Here is a 22,242-nt window from a genome sequence, read left to right on the forward strand (position 1 = left end):
ATACCGAATGCCCAGGAAAATCTGAATCTCAGATAAACAATGAGCACCTTTTTCAATAAAAATATGGCCCCTGCAACGCTTGGGACGGCTTCTTCTAAAAACTTACTTGCTGTGTATCTGAAATTCAGATTTAACTGCGTACCCTGTATTGTATTTGGTAAGTTTAAATGCTGTTCACCCTGAATGTGTGTTTTTATCAAGTCACCCAAAACAAAGGTGGCAGTTATTGGACTAGAATTCATTTTTGCCCCGAATTTCAAGGCTAGGTGTGCTTTAAACTTGTATACTGTATTACATGATAATGACTATAATTTCAAGTCCTTGTGCATTTTAGACTCATTGATTTGCTCTTTGTTTAATTCCTATTATTCGAGAGCGTGTGGTTTTTAAAGGTATATGCAGATACTTACTGAAATCGTTTTAGATTACTTCTGTCCTAAAATAGGGATGCGCATTTAACATCATCTAATTAATTTTTAATGAAAAGTTGCCTTTAATATTTGGCAGAGCCTTTAGCAGGATTTACGACCTATCTAAGAAAGGAAAGGAAATTCAGGCCAAAATTTGCGTCCCACAGAGAACAGAGATAGGGCAAAGCTCCCAAATTTTCCATAACATCTTGACCATGCTTTCTAAAACATCATGTCATTTTGTACAATTTGCGCTATCATGCATACCAACGAAAATTAGAGTTCTGGATAACAGTGATCTCATTTTGTGATCATTTAAAAACCTATCTGGTTAATTCTAAGCAGTGGACAAGGTACTGTGTGGATGCTGTCCTAAGGGAGGACCTCAAGGGTGAAGGAATTCTTCCCGTGTGTGGCCAGAGGAATAGAAAGTCCCCCTCCGTGCAAATGTGGGAGCTAGTCAGGCAGACTGTAATGTCTTTAGTATTAACACAAACACACCATGCACACGCACCATTTTTTGTGTACACATAACACACGTATACACCTATAGTTCTGAATGAGTCTTAAATACTCAAACTTTCTTTTTCCTTAAATACTCAAACTCAGTCCTATTTCACGAGCACAGCGTCACGGTGTTTATCTAAGAACGGAGCTTTGGTTTCATATAATGGTAGCTCTCTAACGTGGGGCCTCGGAGGTCCAAATCAGAAATATTTATTTTGTACACATGCAGAGGGATGAGAAAACCTTAGCCATGTGTTTAACAGATTTGTTAAGTGCCTTTTATGTAGGTTTTTCCAAATGACCAGTTTACCTTTGCTTCCTGAACAGACATACATGTTTCATATTTTGACTAAGGCTTTCTTTCTCTCCCATCTTTCTATTTACGTATCGCAGTGTTTTGGCAGTGATATTAATTTTTTTTCAAAGAATGATTACAGACCTAACAGGTGGAAAATTGGTCTTTATTGTAGCACAAATAAACATTCCCTATTTGTCCTCTTCACCATGGTTTGGACCTACCACTATGGGATTGGAAACATCTCTTCTTGCTGGGTATTCTGTATATATCCACCCTTTTTTTTTTTTTTTTCACCAGAAAAGTATAATAGCAAGTTACATACGATATAAAATGTTATATAGCAAATAAATAGAATGTTGCCAAGCCCCAAGCTCACTTATAGAATTTAATAGATGAATTTTGGCTTTTCTTTCAATGGTGTGAGCTGAACAGATCATGCTTGGAAAGCAAGAGATGAATCTGCTAGTAACACATTTTAATTATCATGATAAAAACATGCAAACAAAACAACAGTCTTCATTTGGACCCAAGGAGCCGTTAGTTATAGGATGGGGTCCCCTTTTATCAGAAGCTGTTAGATCTTCTCAGTGAGGGGACAGTCCCAGATTTTCACCCTTTATTTCCTCTTGACCATCCTCAAACTTGGCACCCCCCCCCCCCCCCGGCCGCGAGGTGAACCCAAAGCCACACCACGGAAGTACCTCTCCTCTGCCTGGAACTCGGCTATGGCTCACACTTTTGTGGCTTGATCCAAAAATCTCCTATTTAGAAACAAAAGCTCTGACACTAGGGGCTAGTGAGGGCTTATATGTTACACTGACTGCTGATACTCTTACTGTGAAGTGACCCAAAGAACAAATCGGTCACCTCGCGTGATGGAAACAGGACTCGAACGTGCGGAAGCTTTAAGTCAAGTCAGGTCCCTGTCCGTGGGGCCCGAGGGGGAGGACAACCTGAGTGCGTGTGGGGGCCCCTAGCATGTAGGGGGTATCATGCTGAGAGAAGGAAGTGGACAAAATACAAAAAAAAAAAAAAAAAAAAAAAAGAAGAAGAAGAAGAAGAAAAAAAAAAAAGAAAAAAAGAAGGCGATGAAAGGAGTATGTGAAGGACCCAGCCTGGAAAACATCTGAAAGCGGCCGGTGGGGCCAAGTCTGCCAACGTATTTGACCTTGGCTTCTGTCCTCTTTCCTGGAGGTGACATAGAGAGTCTGGGCACTGGTGACTATACAAGGCACAGAACTTCTATGATACATGACACAGATGAACTTGAAGCTATGGGACCGACCCCATGCGCATCAGCAATGGGTTTTCAGAAAGTCATTCGTTTCTTTAGGTAAAGGAAACTCAAGGGTGTGCAGTTCAGCTACCTTGGTTAAACGTGGACGCTGAGAATAGTCTATCTTAAAGCAAACCAGAGGACGAGAGAAGAAAACACGCTTCCTCTCTCTGACCTCTGTGTTCTGTAGAGCATATTTTCCTGCCGTCTGACTGACTACATAGGCAGAAGCTTTTTCCCAACAAACCTAACGGAGGCAAGAAACAGAGGGATGGGAGAGAAGGGAGCAACCGGCCCGAAAGGAAGCTGCAAAAGCATGAATTACAAGTAATAATAATCATCAAGTTCACGAGCTGCTGGAGCGATCTCTGCATAGCAGCTGCCCCCAGGAACTCTACAGGGTTTGTCCTGCGGCTCACCCTTCGCTCCAGTCTAAGTCATTAGCATCGCTATGGGAAGGCGAGGGGGTGAAACGGGACAGTGACGGAGTCCGCACGTATTAACTAAAACGAGGTGTAGCCTTGGCTGGACCTTCAGAGCTGGGCCCTGGGTCAGGAAGGAGGTCACGTACCACGCAGCGGGGCTCTGTGAACTCCATGTCTCTGAACCCATTTCCTGCTACTCATCACCGACCCTAACCCGGGGACAGTGAGACGCTTAGGACTTATGTTCTAGTCTCTCATACCAATAAGTCCTATTCCAGTAGGCTACTGTCCTCTTGGTACCGAGACACATGAGCTGCCTCTACACGGACCCATCTCCCATCAGGACGTTCCTCACAAGGCTACTGGGCCATCACCTGGGAGCAAACCCGTACCTGCAGAGCTACTCTTCATCCACGTCCGTTACAAACTGTGAATGGTGCTCGGGTGACTTGCTGTGCGTTTTGCTTAGGTGGAGTTTTACCGCGTGTTTGCTCACAAATGTCCGACAGCACAACTTACACTTGAATTTAGAGTCTGTATCCTCTTCGCCAGCTATGGTTTCCGGAGACCTCTGAGCCGACGACACGCGGGAGATCTCTGGTTCCGCCTTGCTTTGCTGCTCCACGGCCACGCGGGTCATGTCCTTCATTTGGAAACCCAGGTGCGACTCTAAGTGACTGATGTAGGTAGAAGGCGTTCTGAACTGGGAGGCACAGTCACTGCAATAAAAGATAGGGTGTCCCTTGTCCATGTTTTTCAGAAACTTCGTCCCGCCCGTTTTCCTCAGCTGGTACTTGACGTTGGCCAGCCAGTGGCTGATGGTGGTCATGGAGAGCCCCGTGAACTTGGAGATCTGCATGCGCTCCTGAGGGCCCAGGTCGGAGAGCAGGTACTTGCCCTCCGACGTCTGGAAGAGGCTGGAGGCGAACTGCGCCTGCAGAATCAGGAGATGCTGAGGGTTCCAGTTGGACTGCCGGCCTTTCCTCTTATGCAACGTCGACACCTCGCTGGAGACGTCCTCGAAGCGCCGGACATCCATTTCCAGCTTCACGGGGGGCCCGCGTGAAGAAGCGGCGGGCTTGGGCGTGGTGGCCTTGGGGAGGACCTTGACCATGTCGGCGATGTCAGACAGAGCGTGCTTCTGAGGGGGGGACGTGCAGGATTGTGCTTGCGAGGACTCGGCTTTCTTGCTCTTGGACTTGGTCAGGTCGATGGGCTGATCGTTGCTCTCGAACAGGTAGCGCCTGGACACGCTGGCCGGCCGCGTGGGGGCGGGACTCAGGCCCTGCTTGTCCATGACGCTGAGAGCCGACTTGTGGAACATCGAAATTGTGCTTGAGCTTGGGCTGGAGCAGGAAGGGGAGCGCAGGGGTTCCGTGGCCTTGCCCAGGTGGTTGTTGAGGACGGACTGCAGGGCGCTGAGCGGGTTGATGCACGGCAGGGCCGGCGCCCGCGGGGGGAGCGTGCACCCGTTGCTGAGAGAGGGCGCGGGCTCCAGGGTCGGCCGTTTCTCCGGCTCGCCGCCCTCCTCCCCCAGCCTGGCCTCCTCCTTCAGCAGGCAAGGCTCGGCCTTCTTGGATTCCGACGGGGTTTCGCTTTTGGTGAAAGCGTCCCCATCGCTGTGGCTGAAAGGCGACGCCTCCTCCTGGGGGCTCTCTTTCCCGCCCTCCTTGGCGGCTTCCTCTTTGTCGTCCGGCTCCTTCTTCACTTGGGTGTATGGGGCCAGGTTGGCGGGCACGGAGACCAGCGGCATCACTTTCCACTTGGGGGCAATGGGCCTCAGCTTGTTGGGGAGGTTAGGCCGGATCTGCAGGACCTGGGATCCCAGGGGCAGAGCAGGCTTGGCGCCCTCGGACAGCTGGTAGGCTGCGTGGATGCTGGGGTACGCGCTCCAGCTGGGAGCCCCGTTCTGGGCCTTGTTGATGGCTGTGGTGACGGTATTTTCCAGTGACTTCAGAATGTCCCCTCCGCCCTTGGAGCCGTCCTCCAGGTCCTCCTCCCTTAGGTACTGATATTTCACCGTGGGGTCTAAAGGCTTTTGCAGGGGATCGTCGTACTCCTCCCGTTTCATGCCCTTCTCATCCTTATTGCTCTCCTCCGGTTTTTCCTTCTTGCCCTCTTTCTTCAGCTCAGGGGTTGGGGCTGCCCCCTCGGAAGCGGAGTTACCCGAAGGCTTGGGAGCAAGCGAGTCACTGCTCGGGGCGTCAGACAGCGACTGCATCTTCTCCACGGCCAGGGGGTCCAACACCAGCTGCTTGCCCTTCTTGGAGGCCGAGCTGGTGACCTTGAGGAAGTGGCCGGTGACCATCATGTGGGTGGTGAGCTGCTGTAGGGTGTCGTGCGAGCTCCCGCACTCCATGCACTTGAGGATCTGGGACTTGCAGGCTTCGAACTGCCACGTGTAGCTGGCGCCGTTCTGATAGCCATAGCGGTTGTTGGAGGAGAGCTGCAGGCCGGTGGGCTTCTGGGAGGAGAACGGGTCCGCCAGCGAGCCCGTGGTCGAATCGGGGGAACACGGCCGGTTGACGTCGAAGACGCGCTTCTTGGCCGGAGTGACCATTTTCGAGGAAATGGTTGGGACTGGCTCCTTCAAAGGCACTTTTTGGTAATGTTTTGTTTTTATCATGTGGACGCTCAGGTCTTGGAGGGAATCGAACGAGTCGCCGCAAAACATGCACTTGAGAACCTTCTGAGCGTCCTCCTTGTCCATATCCTGGAAAGCCCGCTTCCGGGGCTTCGAGTAGCTGGCGGGGCGCAGCTTGTCCTTCTTGCGGTTGTCGTCCTGGTAGTGGCCCGTCTCGTTCATGTGCACGGTGAGCTCGACCAGGGTGTCGTAGGCCGCGCTGCACTGTCGGCAGCGGAACCGGCTGGCCCCGGTGAACACCGTCCCGCACATCTTGCTGCTCTGGCGGTACAGCTGCACCGAGCTGAACAGGCTGGGCTTCCCCACCGACCGGGACGGCAAGTTCTGCTGGAGGCTCTTGGACAGCGCGTCCTGGTGCCAGTCGAAATCCGTCTTGCTGCTGCCATTGCGGGTGTCGCAACTGCGCCGCTCGCCACTGGACAGCTTGAAGCCGAGGCCCAGGCCCGACCAGTAGGAATCCGACAGGATGTTGGCATAGACGGCGGTCATTTTATCCATGCAGTTGTGGCTTTCGTTGGGCAGCTTGGGGTGCACGCCGGCTTTCTGGTCCGAGGCATCCTGACCGCAGACGCTCTTGGCGTCCGACACCGGATCGCTGGCATCACTCAGCAGAGACTCGTTCTCCGCATCCTGGTTGGACAAGTGGCTCCCGGGAGAGTTCTGGTAGCTGAAGCAGCCCTTCTGCTCTGGGCCCGTTTCTAGCTCCTCGTCTGTCCCCGGGTCATTGCTGCCCTGAAACTGAGCTACTGAACGGCTGTCCTCCTCTTCCTCCTCCTCTTCTTTTATTTCCTCCTCTTCCTTCAGCTGTTCCTCCTGGGCATAGCCTGCGAAGGAGAAGAAGAAGAGATGTGGTAAGATGACAAGTGACCTCTGCCGACCCAAGCTCCCCATTGAGACTCAGCGCTTCCGAAACGGACGGGATAGCCACGGAATTTACGTTTTTGTGAACTGCAAGCCACGGACATGGGAAAAAGCCAAATGATATCTTTTGTGCTATCTCATGTCTTTGTTTTTAATTGATAGAGGAGTCACGCATCTTTTAAATGCCCAGGGTCCCAAGTTAATAATTTTCATACTTAAGGGGTATCACTCCAATGCTCCAACAGTGGGACAGTCTCTAAGTCCATAGGTAGGACTTTCAAGAAAGCTGGGTGGAAATTCCAACCCTACAAAGACAGATCTCTCTAGAGAAGGATGTTGGCTCATAAGAAAACTAAGACTTGACTCTTAGCATCTCTGTGGTAGGGTTCCTCAAGACACTGGGATATACTGGCATACAATTTCTTAATAAATCATTGTTGAGTGCTCACAGGTAATTTAGATGCATGGCCATTATATTTTTGATAGCCAGTCTCTTTTTGTTATAACATTTTTATTTGTAGAGAGTCACACAGCAGAAAGAGGGATTATGGAGTATTGAAGGAAATCTTCCATTGATAGCTGAAAAATTATGTAAGCTCCGCAAACATAATGATTTTAAAATAATAGCAAATGATGTCGGAATGGGAGATTTGGGGAATATCCTATTATTCTCAAACAGGTTTATGAAGACCTCTTCATACAAGGCTGAAAATGCCCTCTCGATCTTGTGCCTGTAATTTCAAATGCTTTGTGATTTGTGGGTACCCGTCATGAGATGCCAATTATACGTTTGATTTGTAGATGCAAAATGCTATTGGAGATGCATGCCTTCCCTTCTCTGAGAGGATTTAGGGCCAGTAATTGCATAGGGAAAATGAAGGCATGAGAGAGCGGGTGCAAAGGGAATTAATGGGCAAATATCCATCAACAGATATGGGGAAAGTGACTATTTATGCCCATGTGTTCATTTCCTTCACCTGGCCTTTTCAGAGCCACGTGGATAAAATGTAACTAAAGAAGCACAAAAGCAAAGGAGACTCAGTCTTAGATTTGCAAGGCTTGCATGATCTCAGTGCAATGTTTTCTCCCCCTGTTAGCCTCTCTCTCCCCTCTTAGTGCAGGTGGGTCCTTGGGAGAAACCCTAGGGTGGGGGCGCATTTCTGTTCACCAGCGAGAAAGCTTGAAAAAGGGAGATCAGGTGTGGAGGTCTGTCCTGGGAGGCGGGCAGAGGGATTTAAAAGACAAGTGATTTTTTTTGGTGGGGGGAGAGAGAAATAAGTTGGCTCCAGCCAGACACTCCAAAGGTTCCTGCTGTGGCTGCTGAAGATGACCATTTATTGATGAACTACTATCTCCTAGGAACTTTGCTGACCACCGCAAATGCCTTCTTTCATTTTGTGTGATTATCCACGTGAAGTGGGAACTATGACAAAATTGAGGCTCTGAGGTTAAGAAGTTTACCCAATGCCACAGAACTAGCATCTCAGAGTAATGACATTTCTCTGGTCTGTTTGATGAGAGAATCCATGGTCCTAACCACACCAGCCCACTCTCTATGACCAGCCTCACCAATAAGAAAACTTCGTGGAGACCCTAAAGTTAAAGGTTCATTGAAATGTCACTAGATTGACAATCACTTCGGAGAGGAGAACTATGGGAATGCTGGAGATAAGAGCCCATGATTTCAAAGGCATTTGATATAGGGTGCCCGGGTGGCTCAGTTGGTTAAGCATCCAACCCTTGATTTCAGTTCAGGTCATGCTCTCAGGGTGGTGAGACCGAGCCCTGTGTCAGGCTCCATGCTCAGTGGGGAGACTGCTAAGGTTCTCTCTCTCCGTCTCCCTCAGCCCCTCCCCACCCCATGTGCACTGTCTCTCTCTCAAATAAATAATTTTTTTTGAAAAAGCATGATACCATAAAAAAAGAGGAAATGAAAAAACAGTTTAGCCACTAGGTTGGTGGTTTTGCTAATTATTGTATTGTTACTGGTGTTGTGTTACTGCTTTCCTAGCAAGCTGTCAAGTTTTTCGTTAAACTGGTGTTGCTGGTCTCCAGTTCCATACATTGACTTGAAAAAACAAAAGCTACTCAATCTAGTTGGGCAACCATTCATCAGTGGTCACTGCTTGCAAGAAAAACTCCACTTCAAACAGCTGGATGTCTACGTTAGACCCCCCCATCCTCACTGCATTTGATTTTTCCAGGACCAATTTGTATGTTTGTAAATGAGTATTTGGTATGTTAGACATATCATTAAGTTCAAGGAGGATGCCTATTATAAAATTAATAAATGAGTTGTTACACAGCCAAGCAAAATACTCCAGAGTCAGGCAAATTTTATCAATCAAACAGGGTCACTTTTGAGAATTCGAAGAGCTTTATTGCTCAAAAACTGGGACAACACTCATTAGCCAAGGCTGTTCCAGGCCAACCGAGACATACAGTTACCACATCCCTGAGTAGTATGATCATAGCATCACAGTAACACATGCGTGCATGTGCGCACGCACACACATACACCCCTACACACGCAGAGCAAGCACACACATACACTCCTACACACACAGAGCCAGTGGGGGGGGGAATCTATTAGGGGAAAAGAGGACTTTCCATCACTGCAATGGGTTAAGAGCACGGTCGGGTTTTACGCATCTCAGTATTTCTGGTGCCTAGCACAGGGCCTGACATTTGGTGGGAAGCAAGTCATGTTATTGTGCGTGTGCGTGTGTGTGCGTGTGTGTATAAAGGAGACGTGCATGAGTGTATGTACATGAGTGTATGTGTGCACGCACACTCCTCCCACCCCAATCTGCCCACCCAATATAGTCATTTTCACACAAGGAGAAAAGAGGTGGTTTTTTTTTTTTTTCCCCCCTGGCTGACATTTGGAAGCTGAGCTTTCCGGACCAGCTCAGCTCTCCAATCTATTTTGTCCTTCTAAATGGATTCCCCAGAAGAAAAGTCAGAGACAGCAAACGCCTCCCCCACAATACAGATAAAATTTTCTGCTTAATTAGGCATTGACATGTTTACTATAACCTTTACAGAAGAGTAACTCGTGCTGAGAGACCCTTTTTGTCTGTTTTCTTCTGCAGAACAGACTAAATCTCATGCACCCGATAAGGTAACGCATTGAAAAGCTTCATAAGAAAGTGCCAAAGCATCCGTCAAAGCGAGTGTATTTTAACGATGGCTGAGGGTTCCAAGGAGTTTTTAAAAACACATTTTAATATTATACATTTAAAGCCGTTCGCTTGACTTAAGTGATTTCGTGTGCCACCGGCGGCTGACGCAAGGGGAAAGACAGCCAGAACATGGTGATCTGGGTACGTAATGAGTATCTGTCTCTCTCTCACTATCGATGATTTGTTTAATACGATTGCATCGTGTGTAAATCTTGGTAAAGTGGATGAGTGGCAAGTTTATTCTTATGAATACTTATTCAACAAAAGAAGATGATCACAATTATGCGAAGGCACAATGAAAAGAACTGTTCTCTGGAGAACCTCCTTGTGGATCTCAGGTTCAAGATCAAACTCTGTGGTGGCAAACATCTCCCTTTCCAACCTAAATTTCGAATCTCATCCCTTGCTGCTGCCGGATCCTGGCCACATGATGCTTGCCCATCCCCAGGATGGCGAATTCCTATGCAAACCCTCTCAGTGCTCTAAGTGATTGACTCCACGGATGGTTTCCCTTGTACATGACCACCGCGCCGACTGTGCCGCCATTATTCTTCCCTAGGGTGAGGAAGTGGCCTTCCTGCTTCTGTTTCCTCCAGATTGTTTTTCAGAGAACAGCTAGAATATTCTTTCTCCAAAGAATAAGCTATTGGGTGGTGATATTGTTCTGTTTTAACCCCTGCATTGTTTTTGTGCTGCATTAAAATGAAATCCAAACCCTTTGCATGGTCTGCAGAGCTTGTAGGACTTGGCCTCGACCTCCCTGCTTGATTTTTCCATACCCTCATTCTGCTTTCCACGCCCGAGGGGTGACATTGTACTCGCTCCTTCCTGAACCTGCCAATCCCTTCCCTGATGTGGTTCTCTGCAGCTGCAGACCTCTCTGCCTGGAAAGTTCTTTGGACCTTCACGCTGTGATTCCTTTTCATTCTTCAGGTTGTGCTTACAGGGTCTCTTCTGGAGAAGCCTGTCCTGACCAGTCTCCCCTTCTCTGCATAACTCCAGATCACATCTCCCTGCTTACTGAGATCCGGTGGCACCCACCCGACTCTGAAATCCTCTGGTTTCCCCACGGCTTGATTCTTTCCTCCCACTAAATGCGAAGGGGAAATATTTGTCTCCCGGGAAGACAGAGACCTTGCTTCTCCCAGCACTCAGACTGCACATTGGCGCAGATCGGTGTCCACAAATTATCTGAGCGAATGAATGAATAGATCATGCAAAAGCAAAAGGATTATTCCAGTTGCAAACTCCACCCCCATGTGCAACTGTTACCTGTTACAGGCAACGCTGCCTCCCTCCCCTTCAATATAGATCAGGTGAGAATTACAACCATCCCCGACCAGCTCCTCTCAACAATAAAACCAGAACAATCCCATAATCCCATAAATCATCTTTTCAGACCAACATAGCCACCAACGTTCTTGTTGCTAGAAAGCCCTGAGCTGTGAATTTAAACTTTTAAGTAGCAAGACTGAAAAGAAGCATCAAGACTGCAAAGCATCAGAAAATGTGCTCTTAACGTGAGCAGACTTTGAGTCAAAAAAGACTCACATGGGGTCACCTGGGTGGCTCAGTGGGTTAAGCCTCTGCCTTCAGCTCAGGTCATGATCCCAGGGTCCTGGGATCGAGTCCTGCATTGGGCTCTGCTCAGCAGGGAGCCTGCTTCCCCCTCGCTCTCTCTGTGCTGCTCTGCCTACTTGTGGTCTCTCTCTCTGTGTCAAAGAAATAAATTGAATCTTAAAAAAAAAAAAAGACTCACATGTGGGAACTTTCAAAGTATGGATGAGCTTTGTCACGAATAAAGTACACTAGCTGCTCCACGATATAGATCCTGCAAATATTAAGCTGGTCTTCTCCTGAATTCTTGATTTTACAAAAAAAAGTCACCTGAGAAATATATTTTGCATGCTGTGAATTTTTTACCCTATTAGTATATGGTTAAAATTCAGAAATAAATCCCTAAATTTAGAAATCTTCTCTTCTATCAAAGGTTAAAAAAACAAACAAAAGAGAAACAATTTTTTTAAAATTATGATTTCAATTGTTCCAAGAATGTCTGTCTCTTCAGAATGAATTAAATGAAATTGTGCAAAATAATTCCTGGGTGGCATGGTGGTAGATAACAGATTTTTTTTTCTTTTTTTTTTTTTGCGAGGCATACATTTTTGTCGTTGTCTTGAAAAGCCACCATGAAGTGTTTGCTGCATAAACACTGACAGTTTTTACTTTTTTATTTTTTAAGATTTTATTTATTTATTTGGCAGACAGAGATCACAAATAGGCAGAGAGGCAGGCAGAGAAGGGGAGAGGAAGCAGGATCCCCGCTGAGCAGAGAGCCTGATGTGGGGCTCGATCACAGGACCCTGAGATCATGACCTGAGCTGAAGGCAGAGGCTTAACCCACTGAGCCACCCAGGCGTCCCAAACACTGACTGACAGTTTTTAAAGGGGCAGGAGAGGTGGGGACAGGAATAAAATCAAATTCAAGAAGGTCGATTTTCAAAAAACTAAACCAGAACTCAACCAAGACCTCATTTGAAAACATATCCAGTGGTGACAGGATCATTTTCACCAATGTAGCCCACTAAATGACAGTTTAAAATCACACTAAAGTTCCACAGTGCGTAGAGCAGCCGTCGACGTCGAGGAAGGGTTCGCGAAGACTTCTCGCCGTGGGCCCCGTAGGTATGCCACATGGCGACACGGAGGAAGGCCTCCCCGTCACAAGACTCTAGTGTTTTGGTGACTGTGGTCTAGAAACCCGTGAATATGTACATTATTATTGGCACTCATAGGCACTCTGGTTGGCAGGCTGAGTAAAGAGATAAGATTTTGTTCAAGGAGGTGGAGGTACTTCCCGTGGTGGCCGGGCCCGAGGGAGGGCCCTGTGGAGCCGGGCTTGCGGGAGCCGAAGCTCCGTGCTTCAGCACGTGCCGGGCTAGAGGGCCAAGAGGGGGGTCCCCGACATGCTGCAGGAGCACAGATATCACATTCTGAGACTCTAGCTACCCCCCAGCCCAGGCTCCATCTCCCTGTAGACTGGGGAGATCGTCGAAGCTCACGTACCTTTCTAAACAGGACCATTTTCAACAGGGAAAGGACCGTTCACAGTATGTGGTTTTTCAATCCCTGTCCCACTACACACAACTCATTCATGTAAGGGTGACGTGTACACACGGGTCCAGAGAGAAGGGCTTGTTCCCTGCGGCGGAAGGTCGGAACTGAACAAAGCGAGATCCTTATTTAAAGAATGGTGGAGAGGGGCTGGGTGCAGCGGTGAGGGGTGGGGGGTGGGGTGGGGGCTTCTCCCGAGACGGTAAGTGCTCTCTAGAGACGGACCCAGAGCTTTCTGAAGGTCACTGAGAACGACGCATCTCTTTTATTATTTCCTATAGACCATTTGGTTAATGGAAACATTTTACTTGTATGCTGAGGTGCATAGCAGGTGGGGTCTGAGTGAAGCAAAAAACACATCCATTTAGTTAACGTCTCTTCTTGTGGGCACTTTTCTGAGCCCTTTTCCAAGCATTTTGCACCATGAAGCTATTTTCTCATCTCGCTCTGTATCTTGTTCTGCGTCTTGGTCATCAGCGAGCAAAGGACAACGCGAGTTTACATGAGGGGAAGGGGATCCTCTGTCATCACCTTGTGGTTTGTCTGTTTATTAATTTAATCAAGAAATATTTACTTTGCAGCTACCACATGCGAGACACTTTTTAGTCAAGTTCCACCGGAGCGCCCGTCACCGGGTCTCCAAAGGCCGAGGACAGTAGAGGGATGAGTTGTGGAGAGAAGCCGGACGCTGCGAGGCTGGGATAGAGCGAGGTCACGGAAGGGGAGGTGGAGGTGGCCAGGTAACCGAAGTGGGCCAAGTAGGCCAGACGGAAGAAAAAGAATTCTCAGCTGCAAAGGTGAATGTCGTTGGCACTCATTTAGATAGACGCAGGGGAGCTGCGGGCCATGGGAAATTTCCATCAGAGCGAAAGGGTGTGGGACTAGCCATGGGGTGGGGTGGTCTAAGGGCTGCCAGAATTGTGTGGCTACACCTTGCCGATGAAACCAAGTATGTCTGGGACCCACCCGACTGCACCCTCGGAACCCAGGCATCCAGGGCAGGCAAAGAGTGTGAAGATTGGGTGCGCTCTGCTGGTCCTTCTGTAGACCAGATCTTTGACCTTGATTCCTTACCACGTGGAATAAGGGTGATAGTCCCAAGCCTGCCCAGCTCATGGGGCTCTGTCGGGACACAGAAAGTGGATGGTAAGCCCTCACTGCACAAAGCTTGGTCCTTAGAGCGGCAGCAGCATCACCTGAGAGTGTGTTAGAAATGCAGACTCTCCCCGCAACCCAGGCCTACAGAGCAGGAGGCATTTCACAAGCTCCCCAGGGAATTCCTCCACACAGACAAGTTTGAGAAGCCCCACCGTGAACTGCAAAACTGTTAATTAGTGCCACAATATTTAGCAATCTGCTTCTCTCTCTCCCTGTGCTCTTATGTGTGTGTGGGGGGTACCAGCTTTGGGAGAAGACAAGGCATCTTTGAGAGGGCCAGCCCCCGTCCTCTCCAAGAGCCAAAAGATGAAATGCCTGGGGCCTTGACCACTGCTCCCAGTTTACACTGGGAAGCATGGAGCAGGAGGAAAACAAAAGTTACTGATTCAAGGACTGACCCGTTAATGAAGAACTAGGATGGCCCCTGGGCCGTGGCATCAGGCAGGTCTCCCTTCAGATCTGCCACTTACTCCTTCATGGGAAAGTTGCTAAACCTGCCGGAGACTTCGCTTCCTTGTCTACAGAAATGGGAATGATTACAGTGTCTACTTCATAGGAAAGAGAGAAGGATCAAATACGATGACGTATGCAAACCACCAAGGCTGTAGGACAACCTCCCAACCTCCCGGGCCTGTCCGAGGCTTTTTATAAACACGGCATATCCTGACCTCCCACCTGAACCCACAGACAGCTGACATCAGTTGACTTTGGCATCTTTTTATCCCTAAATCCTATTCCAAGCCAACAGCTTTTGGGTGATATTTGCATTAGATGTGAACCAGCTTTGTATGTGTCATGCCTAAGAAAGGAGCTTCCTTCAGTTTGGGATTACTTAACATGAAATCATTCTTCCAAGAAGCCAGTGGTATGTGTGCTGGGAACTTCCACACAGCAGTGTGCAAACATCGAATAGCAAGTTGTTACGTCATTACCCATAGTGATCGTATCTGCATGCCTCCAGAAGTAAAGCAATGAACCATCCAAGGGGAAAGGTCTATGTTGGAGGCCTTGGGCTTTGCACTGAGAGAAATGACTAATGCTCAAATCAGAAGGTCTAGAAAAACGCTCTGCATTTAGCTACCTACAATATCCATCCAGTGTATAGTCTTACTGTGAAATATCCTGGTGACAATTTTAAAAAGCAAAAGGAGAAAATATTCATGGAGGAGGGTTAGAAGGGGGCTAGTTCATCAGCTTTCTGGTGGTTCCCGTTTACAAGTCATTATCCTTATATTATCTTCACACCAAGAGGGCCATAAATCAGAAGCAGGGGATAAAACGAAATGAAACGAAATCAGGACAAAGAAACGACACAATAGGACTGAGGCTTTCCTAGGAAATTAAGCTTTTTTAGGCTTTGACTTTTCAAGCGGGAGCAACCGTTTTCAGCAAAATGGACACCCTGATTTTCTATACATCTTCCTCACCCAGGGAGATAGAAACACACTGACATTTGTAGTTCTTTCCAGACTGGAAAGTTTGGATGGGTTTTTTTTGTCCCCAAGAAAAGGGACATGAATCATTGTCCAGAACGACCTTCAGAAAGTATATGAAGCTGAGGTAGCATCTGTATTTTTTCAGACAATATATTCCCATTTTACTTCAAATAACATCGGCGCATACAACCCACGGAGTAAGAAGGTGATTTTGTTCCCTGCTTGCCTGGCCTGAAGTCAAATGTCTTTTCTTTTGTTTTCTTTATTTCTCTTTCTTTATCTTTTCTTCTTTTCATCCCTTCCCTTCCCTTTCCTTTCTTTTCCTTTTCTTTCTTTCTTTCTTTCTGGTAAATGCTGTTTCTTTCTCTGAAATATTTCATGCAGATAATGGATAATGACCACCTCTCTTTGTCTTTTCTCGAAGATGTCTAACTGCATTAGCCAGAACCGGAGAAATTTTAACTTGTTTCTTTTGCTAAGTTCATGGCTGTGACCACTTCCCATTAAGAAAGAGAGAGAGAGATAAAGAAAGAAAGAGAGAGAGAGAGAGAGAAAGAGAGAGAAAAGCTCACACTTCCCTCAGAGAAGCTGAATTGGCACTGACAATAATCTGGTCTTTGCTTTCCTGGTGAAGAGTCTTTGCTGTCCCTAGAATCTGAGGTGGAAAGACCTTATGGCCAGTTCGGCTCTAGCTTGGGGAGGATTTCCTTGTCCTGGTGTTCATCAGTTCTACAATTAATGGCTTAAACATTGGATCGTCCCTCTCTTATTTGCATTGGATTCCCCACCAAGATGATTGTTATGACCAGTCTGGCTATGGGCATCACCATTCCTTGCCATCCTTCCCACCAGGAGTTGAGCCCGGTCTCCACCATGATACAATTGGATCTAATCTAAGGTTTGGGGAAAGCTTTTAGCTCAAGCTTTCGTGATGTGCTTTCACCATTTTATTCACACGTTAGTCAAGGAAGCACTCAACATACATTGGACGGCTTCAGTAATGGAGAACTCCCAGGTTCGAGGAAGCTTATTCTCTATTAAAAGAGAAATACTAATAGCTAACATCTATTGAGAGCAAATGTTCAAGTAAGAGCCACTGGGCTAATTTTTTATATGTGTTACATTATTCGATCCCCACAACACTATATGTCTTTCCAAATCCGTGGTAACAGATGAAGGCATTGCATTGCCGAGAATGTTAATTACATCTCCAGAGGCATGGAGCTGAATTGGGACTTGAATTTGGATCTGCTGAGCTTTACAGTCTATGCTGGACTCTTCTTTCTCCCTTCACTCCCTGTATCTAATTTGTCAGCCAGACATGTCAATGCTATTTCCAAAATAAATCTAAACTCTGCACAATGTCATCCACCTCGACACTGCTGCCTTGGTTCAGGCTGCTGTTAGTTCTTCTCAGGTAGATGTGGCGACCTCCTCAATTGGTGGCCAGGCTTGCTCTCCTACAGTCCTTCAACCTGCGTGGCAGTCACGGGGACCTGTTCACTGGAGCCCCGGCTTCCTCAGCATAACCCCTCTCAGCCCCCGGGTTCACACTTCCTGATGCAGCTTGTAGGCTCTGACCTTGCCTCTTTCCATTTCACACCCCCTCCCCTCAGTGTCCCCTTGTTGACATCTAAGTCCAAATTTCTCCTACCTGTTCCCGAACTCACCGAATTCTTTACCCTTCTAAGATCTTGGAAATTCTGCTTCTTGTACATGGAAAGTCTTCCCCTTTTCTTAATTCTAATTCTTTCTCAGTCTTTTAGTGTCAGGACAAGGCCTGTCTTCAGAAGGGACATCCCTGATTACTGTAACCACCACCGACTCCTCCCAAGTCCCCAAATGCTGAAGTTATTTTCTATCTCAGCCTCCCGCTTCTTCTTGTACAGTTTTGATCTCAACTTGCAACTCTTTTATTCTCCTATTCACTTGGTTGTTTGGCTTCCCAATGGGACTTTAAGTCCCCCAAGGGCAGGTGGAGTCTATCTTGTTCACCACTGTTTTCCATGGCTATACAGGGCCCAACTTGTTCAAAAATTTGTTGACTATAGAAAAAAATGAATGAATGGCTGGATTGATAAATAAATGAGGGAGTGATTGCATCAGGAAAGGACAGTGTTCTCTGGCTGACAACCTCAGATTTTACTCATTGGTTCCAACCCACGTTCAAGCTATAAGACTTTCTAACAGAGTATCCCTTTGGGTGATTGAGGTTCAACACAGGGTGGGCTGGTCCTCCTGGGAGGCAGAAGAGGTCAGGGACAGATGGGGATGTGGATTCAGGGCCACTGAAAAGACCCTTTCCTCCTCAACTCGGAAAACTTTCACACCCCATTTCTTGCCTCAAGCCCTACAATTAGAGTCTTGATTTGTTTGGCAGGAGGCACACGGGAGAACTCACCACTGTGAAAATGTAAAGAATCTTATCTCATCTTGGCACTTCAGGGTGAATGAGTTTATCAGATCATTTCCTGGGAGCTGGTTTTTGTAGAAGAACATGAAGCCCCAAGAGCCAACTGGTTCATCGTCCGACTCTAACCCAGGGGTCCTCAACCTGGAGCAAGTTTACCCCCAAAGGGACATTTGGCAATGTCTGGAGACATTTTTGATTGTTACAACTGGAGAAGAGGTTCTTCTGTCAGCTAGGGAATAGAGAGGGCAGGGGATGGTGTTAAACAACCTATCAGGCACACGACAGTCCCCTAGAGCAAAGAAGTACTTAGCCCCAAATGTCAATAGTTAAAAATTGCTGCAAAGTTAAAGTCATCTGCATCTTTGAGAATTAGCGATGAGGAAAGGGGATAACTCATCCTGTGTCTAGTAGTCAATGAAGCAAGGGGCTGCCTGGAGGAGAAGGTTCAGTGCTATTAAAAGAGAATCAGAAAACAAAGCGTGGGCATCCCCTTCATGGCTATTACGTCATGGAATCAAAGAGCACAGCATGTACAGCAAGGCTGCCCAGGTTTAAATCCCGCCTCTGCCTCCATCTCCTATTGTCATTGTGAGCAAACTAACCACCTCTGTGGTTATCTTTTCATCTATAAATTAGAGGTAATAATAGTACCTGCCTCAAAGATGACTAAGAGATTTGAGATAATAGGAAAGAACTCAAATGCCTGGTAATAGTAAGCACTCCATATATGCCCACTTTCCTTATTACAAGAACAGAGACCTGGCCACAAAGAGCAACACGATGGGGCAGGATTTCTCAGGATTTTAGTATTTATTCTTTCAAGTGTTGGCTGAAGAAAAAAAAAATATCCATCATGTTCTCAGCATTATTTTCAAGCAATTCCTTCTGGATTCATTTAAATTCCCTTATCAGATTGAGTCTTTTTATACTACAAGAAACAAACAAACAAAAAGTTAATGATGAAAGGGATTAGCATTTCCAAATAACTCCGGTAACTCTGTCAAATAAATCCTGACCTATTTCAGTTCTTAATTAACTAGGTTAGCTTTTAAATGAGGCAACTTATATAATAACAGCAAGTCGGATCTGGGGCCAAATCCCCACTGGACAGTTGGATGAAGCAGTTCTTGGAAACGACCCGAATTCCGGGAGATACAGAGGTCTGCGATCTTTTTGAATCACAGTTTGAATAATCTAAGAGAAAATACACTGGGGTTTTCTGACCCTTCAATTTTAGGTGAGCATTGGTTGAAGACAGCCTTTTCAAGCCTTGTCACCTTTTCTCGCTCTCTGCCTATAAAGGAGATAGGTAAACAGGAAAAGTCTTGAGATTACTATGTGAGTGCCCCTAAGCAGTACTGAAATTAGAGGTTGTCCCAAGAGAGGGCAGGGGAAGAGGTCTCATATCTTCCAGTGGAGAACACTGATAGGTGGCTCATAATATAGCCACTATCTTGTGTTTGGTATTCATTCTGGCCTTTTTCTCTGTTTTACAAATTTTCCTCTACTTGTGTATCTTCTGATGTCGGTTCTCAGCCAGCTCCTGAACCACTCTCATGAAAGCGGAATTCCCCTAAAAAATAGTAATATCTGTGTGTGTGTGTGTGTGTGTATATATATATATATATATATATTTTTTTTTTTTTTTTTTTTCCTTAACAACAACAAAAAGGACAGTGTTCAGGTAATTGGTTAGTTTGCTTTTGGGTGTTCGAGGTAATTCTCCTTTTCTTGGAGAAATGACAAGAAAAAGAACCAGAACTTTCCGAGTTGGAGGAGGATGGTTAAGAACTTTCTCTCTTGAGAGAGAGAAGGCCAATTAGCAGGTACACCTTAGAGTTTCAAAGAAGACACTGGTGGCCTTGTTAGATCATGTCAGTTTTTTTGCTACTTAGAGATGTTGAAAAATGAACTTTGCTAATTCTTGGGCAATGCTGTTAAATCATCAGCGTTCCCAGATACATTGTCGTAAACAATGTGGTTACTCCCCAGGCTATTAAGTATGGACAGGATTGGCGCCACCCAGGTCTGTGTGGGTGTAACCTAATCACATTGTCTAATTTGTCTAACGCCACTAATCACGTTGCAGTAGTGGCGCATTTAGGTGATTTTGGCCTAACCGAAGCCAAGAGGAGCTCAACTCTCAGTCTGATCTGATGGTTAAGAAAGTAAAGGTCTCTCCCTTTCCTCCTTTCCCTTCTTATGCATAAATATATAATTGGATAAACTACTAGTAGCAATTTCCTTGAGAAATTGTTAATATTGTTTGTTATTATAATTAATTAATATTAATATTATAATTATACAATTAATGTATTTAATTAATACAATGATACAAATAAATATAATTAATGTAATTAATATAATTACAATAATACAATTAAAATTGTTCATTAATTGTTTTATTATATATTATAGTATATATTATGTATGTATTATATAATAAATGATATAATATATAGATTATAATTTCATTAACAATGAAATTGTTAATAACCTTCGGAGAAGTTAGCCCAAGGACCAAGCTAGCACACCAGAGCATAGAGCCAAGACAATTACAACAAAATGGAACTAGAACCTTGATCAGACTCCCCCAGAAGTCTGATTGTCTTCATACTTTGAAATTTCATGAGCAAATAATCCTCCTTCCTGCTTAAGATAGTTTGGGGGGCGTTTCTTGCAACTGAGAGTTTCATGATAAAGCTATCAATCTGTGCACATTTCATAGTTTTCTGGTAGCTATTAGTTTATAAATTAGACACATTTTTATCAACACATGTACCTTAGCCTTGCTATGTACTAGCATTGTTTGTTTGTTTTTTAGATTTTATTTATTTGACAGACAGAGATCACAAGTGGTCAGAGAGGCAGGCAGAGAGAGGAAGGGAAGCAGGCTCCCTGCTGAGCAGAGAACCCGATGCGGGACTCGATCCCACGAGCCTGGGATCATGACCTGAGTCGAAGGCAGAGGCTTGAACGCACTGAGCCACTCAGGCACCCCTGTACTAGCATTGTTTTATTTGTTGGTATGTGTATTCTTTTACCCTCGACAATTATGACCTTTTTGTTTGTTTCTTTGACAAAGTATAAGGTAATCTCCTTGTACTATTTTGTCCATTAATTATCCATGATGATAAGGTCAATACTGTAAAAGTTGGGATTCCTGTTCCCTGTCGAGCATCTAACCCATTATTAGCCACACATTGACTATTTTGAATTCTGAACCCGCCTTACTTGCCCTCTCTGCCCTGAGCTCTTTCCCCAAGCTCCCCGAGTATGATCTCCTTTTCTCTGTGGGTGCATAGGACTTTACCCATACCTCCTGCTGGACAAATCAGACTGCGATTCTTGATCTCACCTCCCAGATGGTAAACTCTTTAAAAGCAAGAAGGTTATTGGTGTCTGTCTTCATGTACCCAGCCCTGGGAATTTTAGGCTCACAGTAAGGACTCCATAAATGGTCTTCTCTTTCCTCTCCTATTCTGTCTTCTGCAAAGTCACACATGGTCTTGCACACAGTACTTCAGAATATTGCTTAAGTAGACTAGCAGAGACAATGGTTACCCAAAGCGGGGGGTCCCAACACCCAAGTGCACACTGAATTCGAGACACGGGTATGCTCCCACCACTCTTCCTGGTGACACCTCACACATTCTTGATGACTCAGCTGGGGGTGGTTTTGTCCCTTAGGGACATTTGGCAACATCTGGAGATATTTCGGTGGTCCTAACTGGGGTGGTGGAGTGGGTATACTGCCGGCATCAAGTGGGGGGAAGGCCGGAGATACTGGTAAGCGTCTTACAAGGCACAGAACAACCCCCATAACAGAATGACGTGGCCCAAATGTCAGTACTGTTGAGACAGACTCTGAATTGGAAGTCTTTCTCTCCGATTTGAACTTGAGCCCCATGAATTCATTCCTGCGTTCCCAGTGTGAGTCACAGGTCTCGAGGTGACTGTTGTCACCTGTGCTTTTGCCAGAGCACCCTCTACCCCCCACTGTGGGCCACTTTGGTGGGGGGTGTTCTGCCCCTGTCCACTGTCTCTCTGCTTTTGCAATTTGGGTGAGTTAATAACTGAAATCATCTCCCCTTTAGATTGAAAACATCTGCCAGGTTAATAGGAAATGTAACTGATTTTATTTTTTAAGGCATATGATCAACTTTGGGACTGACGTAATTCTAACACTGTCAGAGTTGGGCTGTATAAATCTGCTCTCTTCTGGGGGCTCAGTCAGTTAATCATCTGCCTTTGGGTCACATCACGATTCCAGGGTCCTGGGATTGAGCCCTGTGTCGGATTCCCTGCTCAGTAGAGAGCCTGCTTCTCCCTCTCCCTCTACCCTTCCCCTGCTAGGGTGTGGGTGTTCTATCTCTCTCTCAAATAAATAAAATCTTAAAACAAAACAAAACAAAACTCCTCCCTTCCAGGCACATTGGGAAGGAGCCAGCAGGATATAAGATTTTGGTCTTTGGGCGATTAATTCAATGAGACTCCAGTGCATCTGGACTATTT

The 22,242-nt window shown here is 46.2% G+C and overlaps 1 protein-coding gene across 4 annotated transcripts in view; it reads right to left on the reverse strand.

Moving 5' to 3' along the window:
* The window catches only part of TSHZ2 (teashirt zinc finger homeobox 2), a 432,094-nt gene that overhangs the window by 168,524 nt on the left and 241,328 nt on the right, over nucleotides 1-22,242 (reverse strand). For 2 of the 4 annotated variants that reach the window (XM_059132583.1, XM_059132584.1), the window contains exon 2: nucleotides 3,309-6,384. In XM_059132583.1, the coding sequence (XP_058988566.1) occupies nucleotides 3,317-6,384 (3,068 nt within the window). In that variant the 3' untranslated portion in view covers nucleotides 3,309-3,316. Of the gene's footprint in view, nucleotides 1-1,359; nucleotides 6,385-22,242 lie in introns of those variants that run through there. The other 2 variants (XM_059132586.1, XM_059132582.1) reach the window with 2 other exon arrangements.

The sequence above is a fragment of the Mustela lutreola genome, chromosome 9 (assembly GCF_030435805.1).
Source record: "Mustela lutreola isolate mMusLut2 chromosome 9, mMusLut2.pri, whole genome shotgun sequence".
NCBI classification, from domain to species: Eukaryota; Metazoa; Chordata; class Mammalia; order Carnivora; family Mustelidae; genus Mustela; species Mustela lutreola.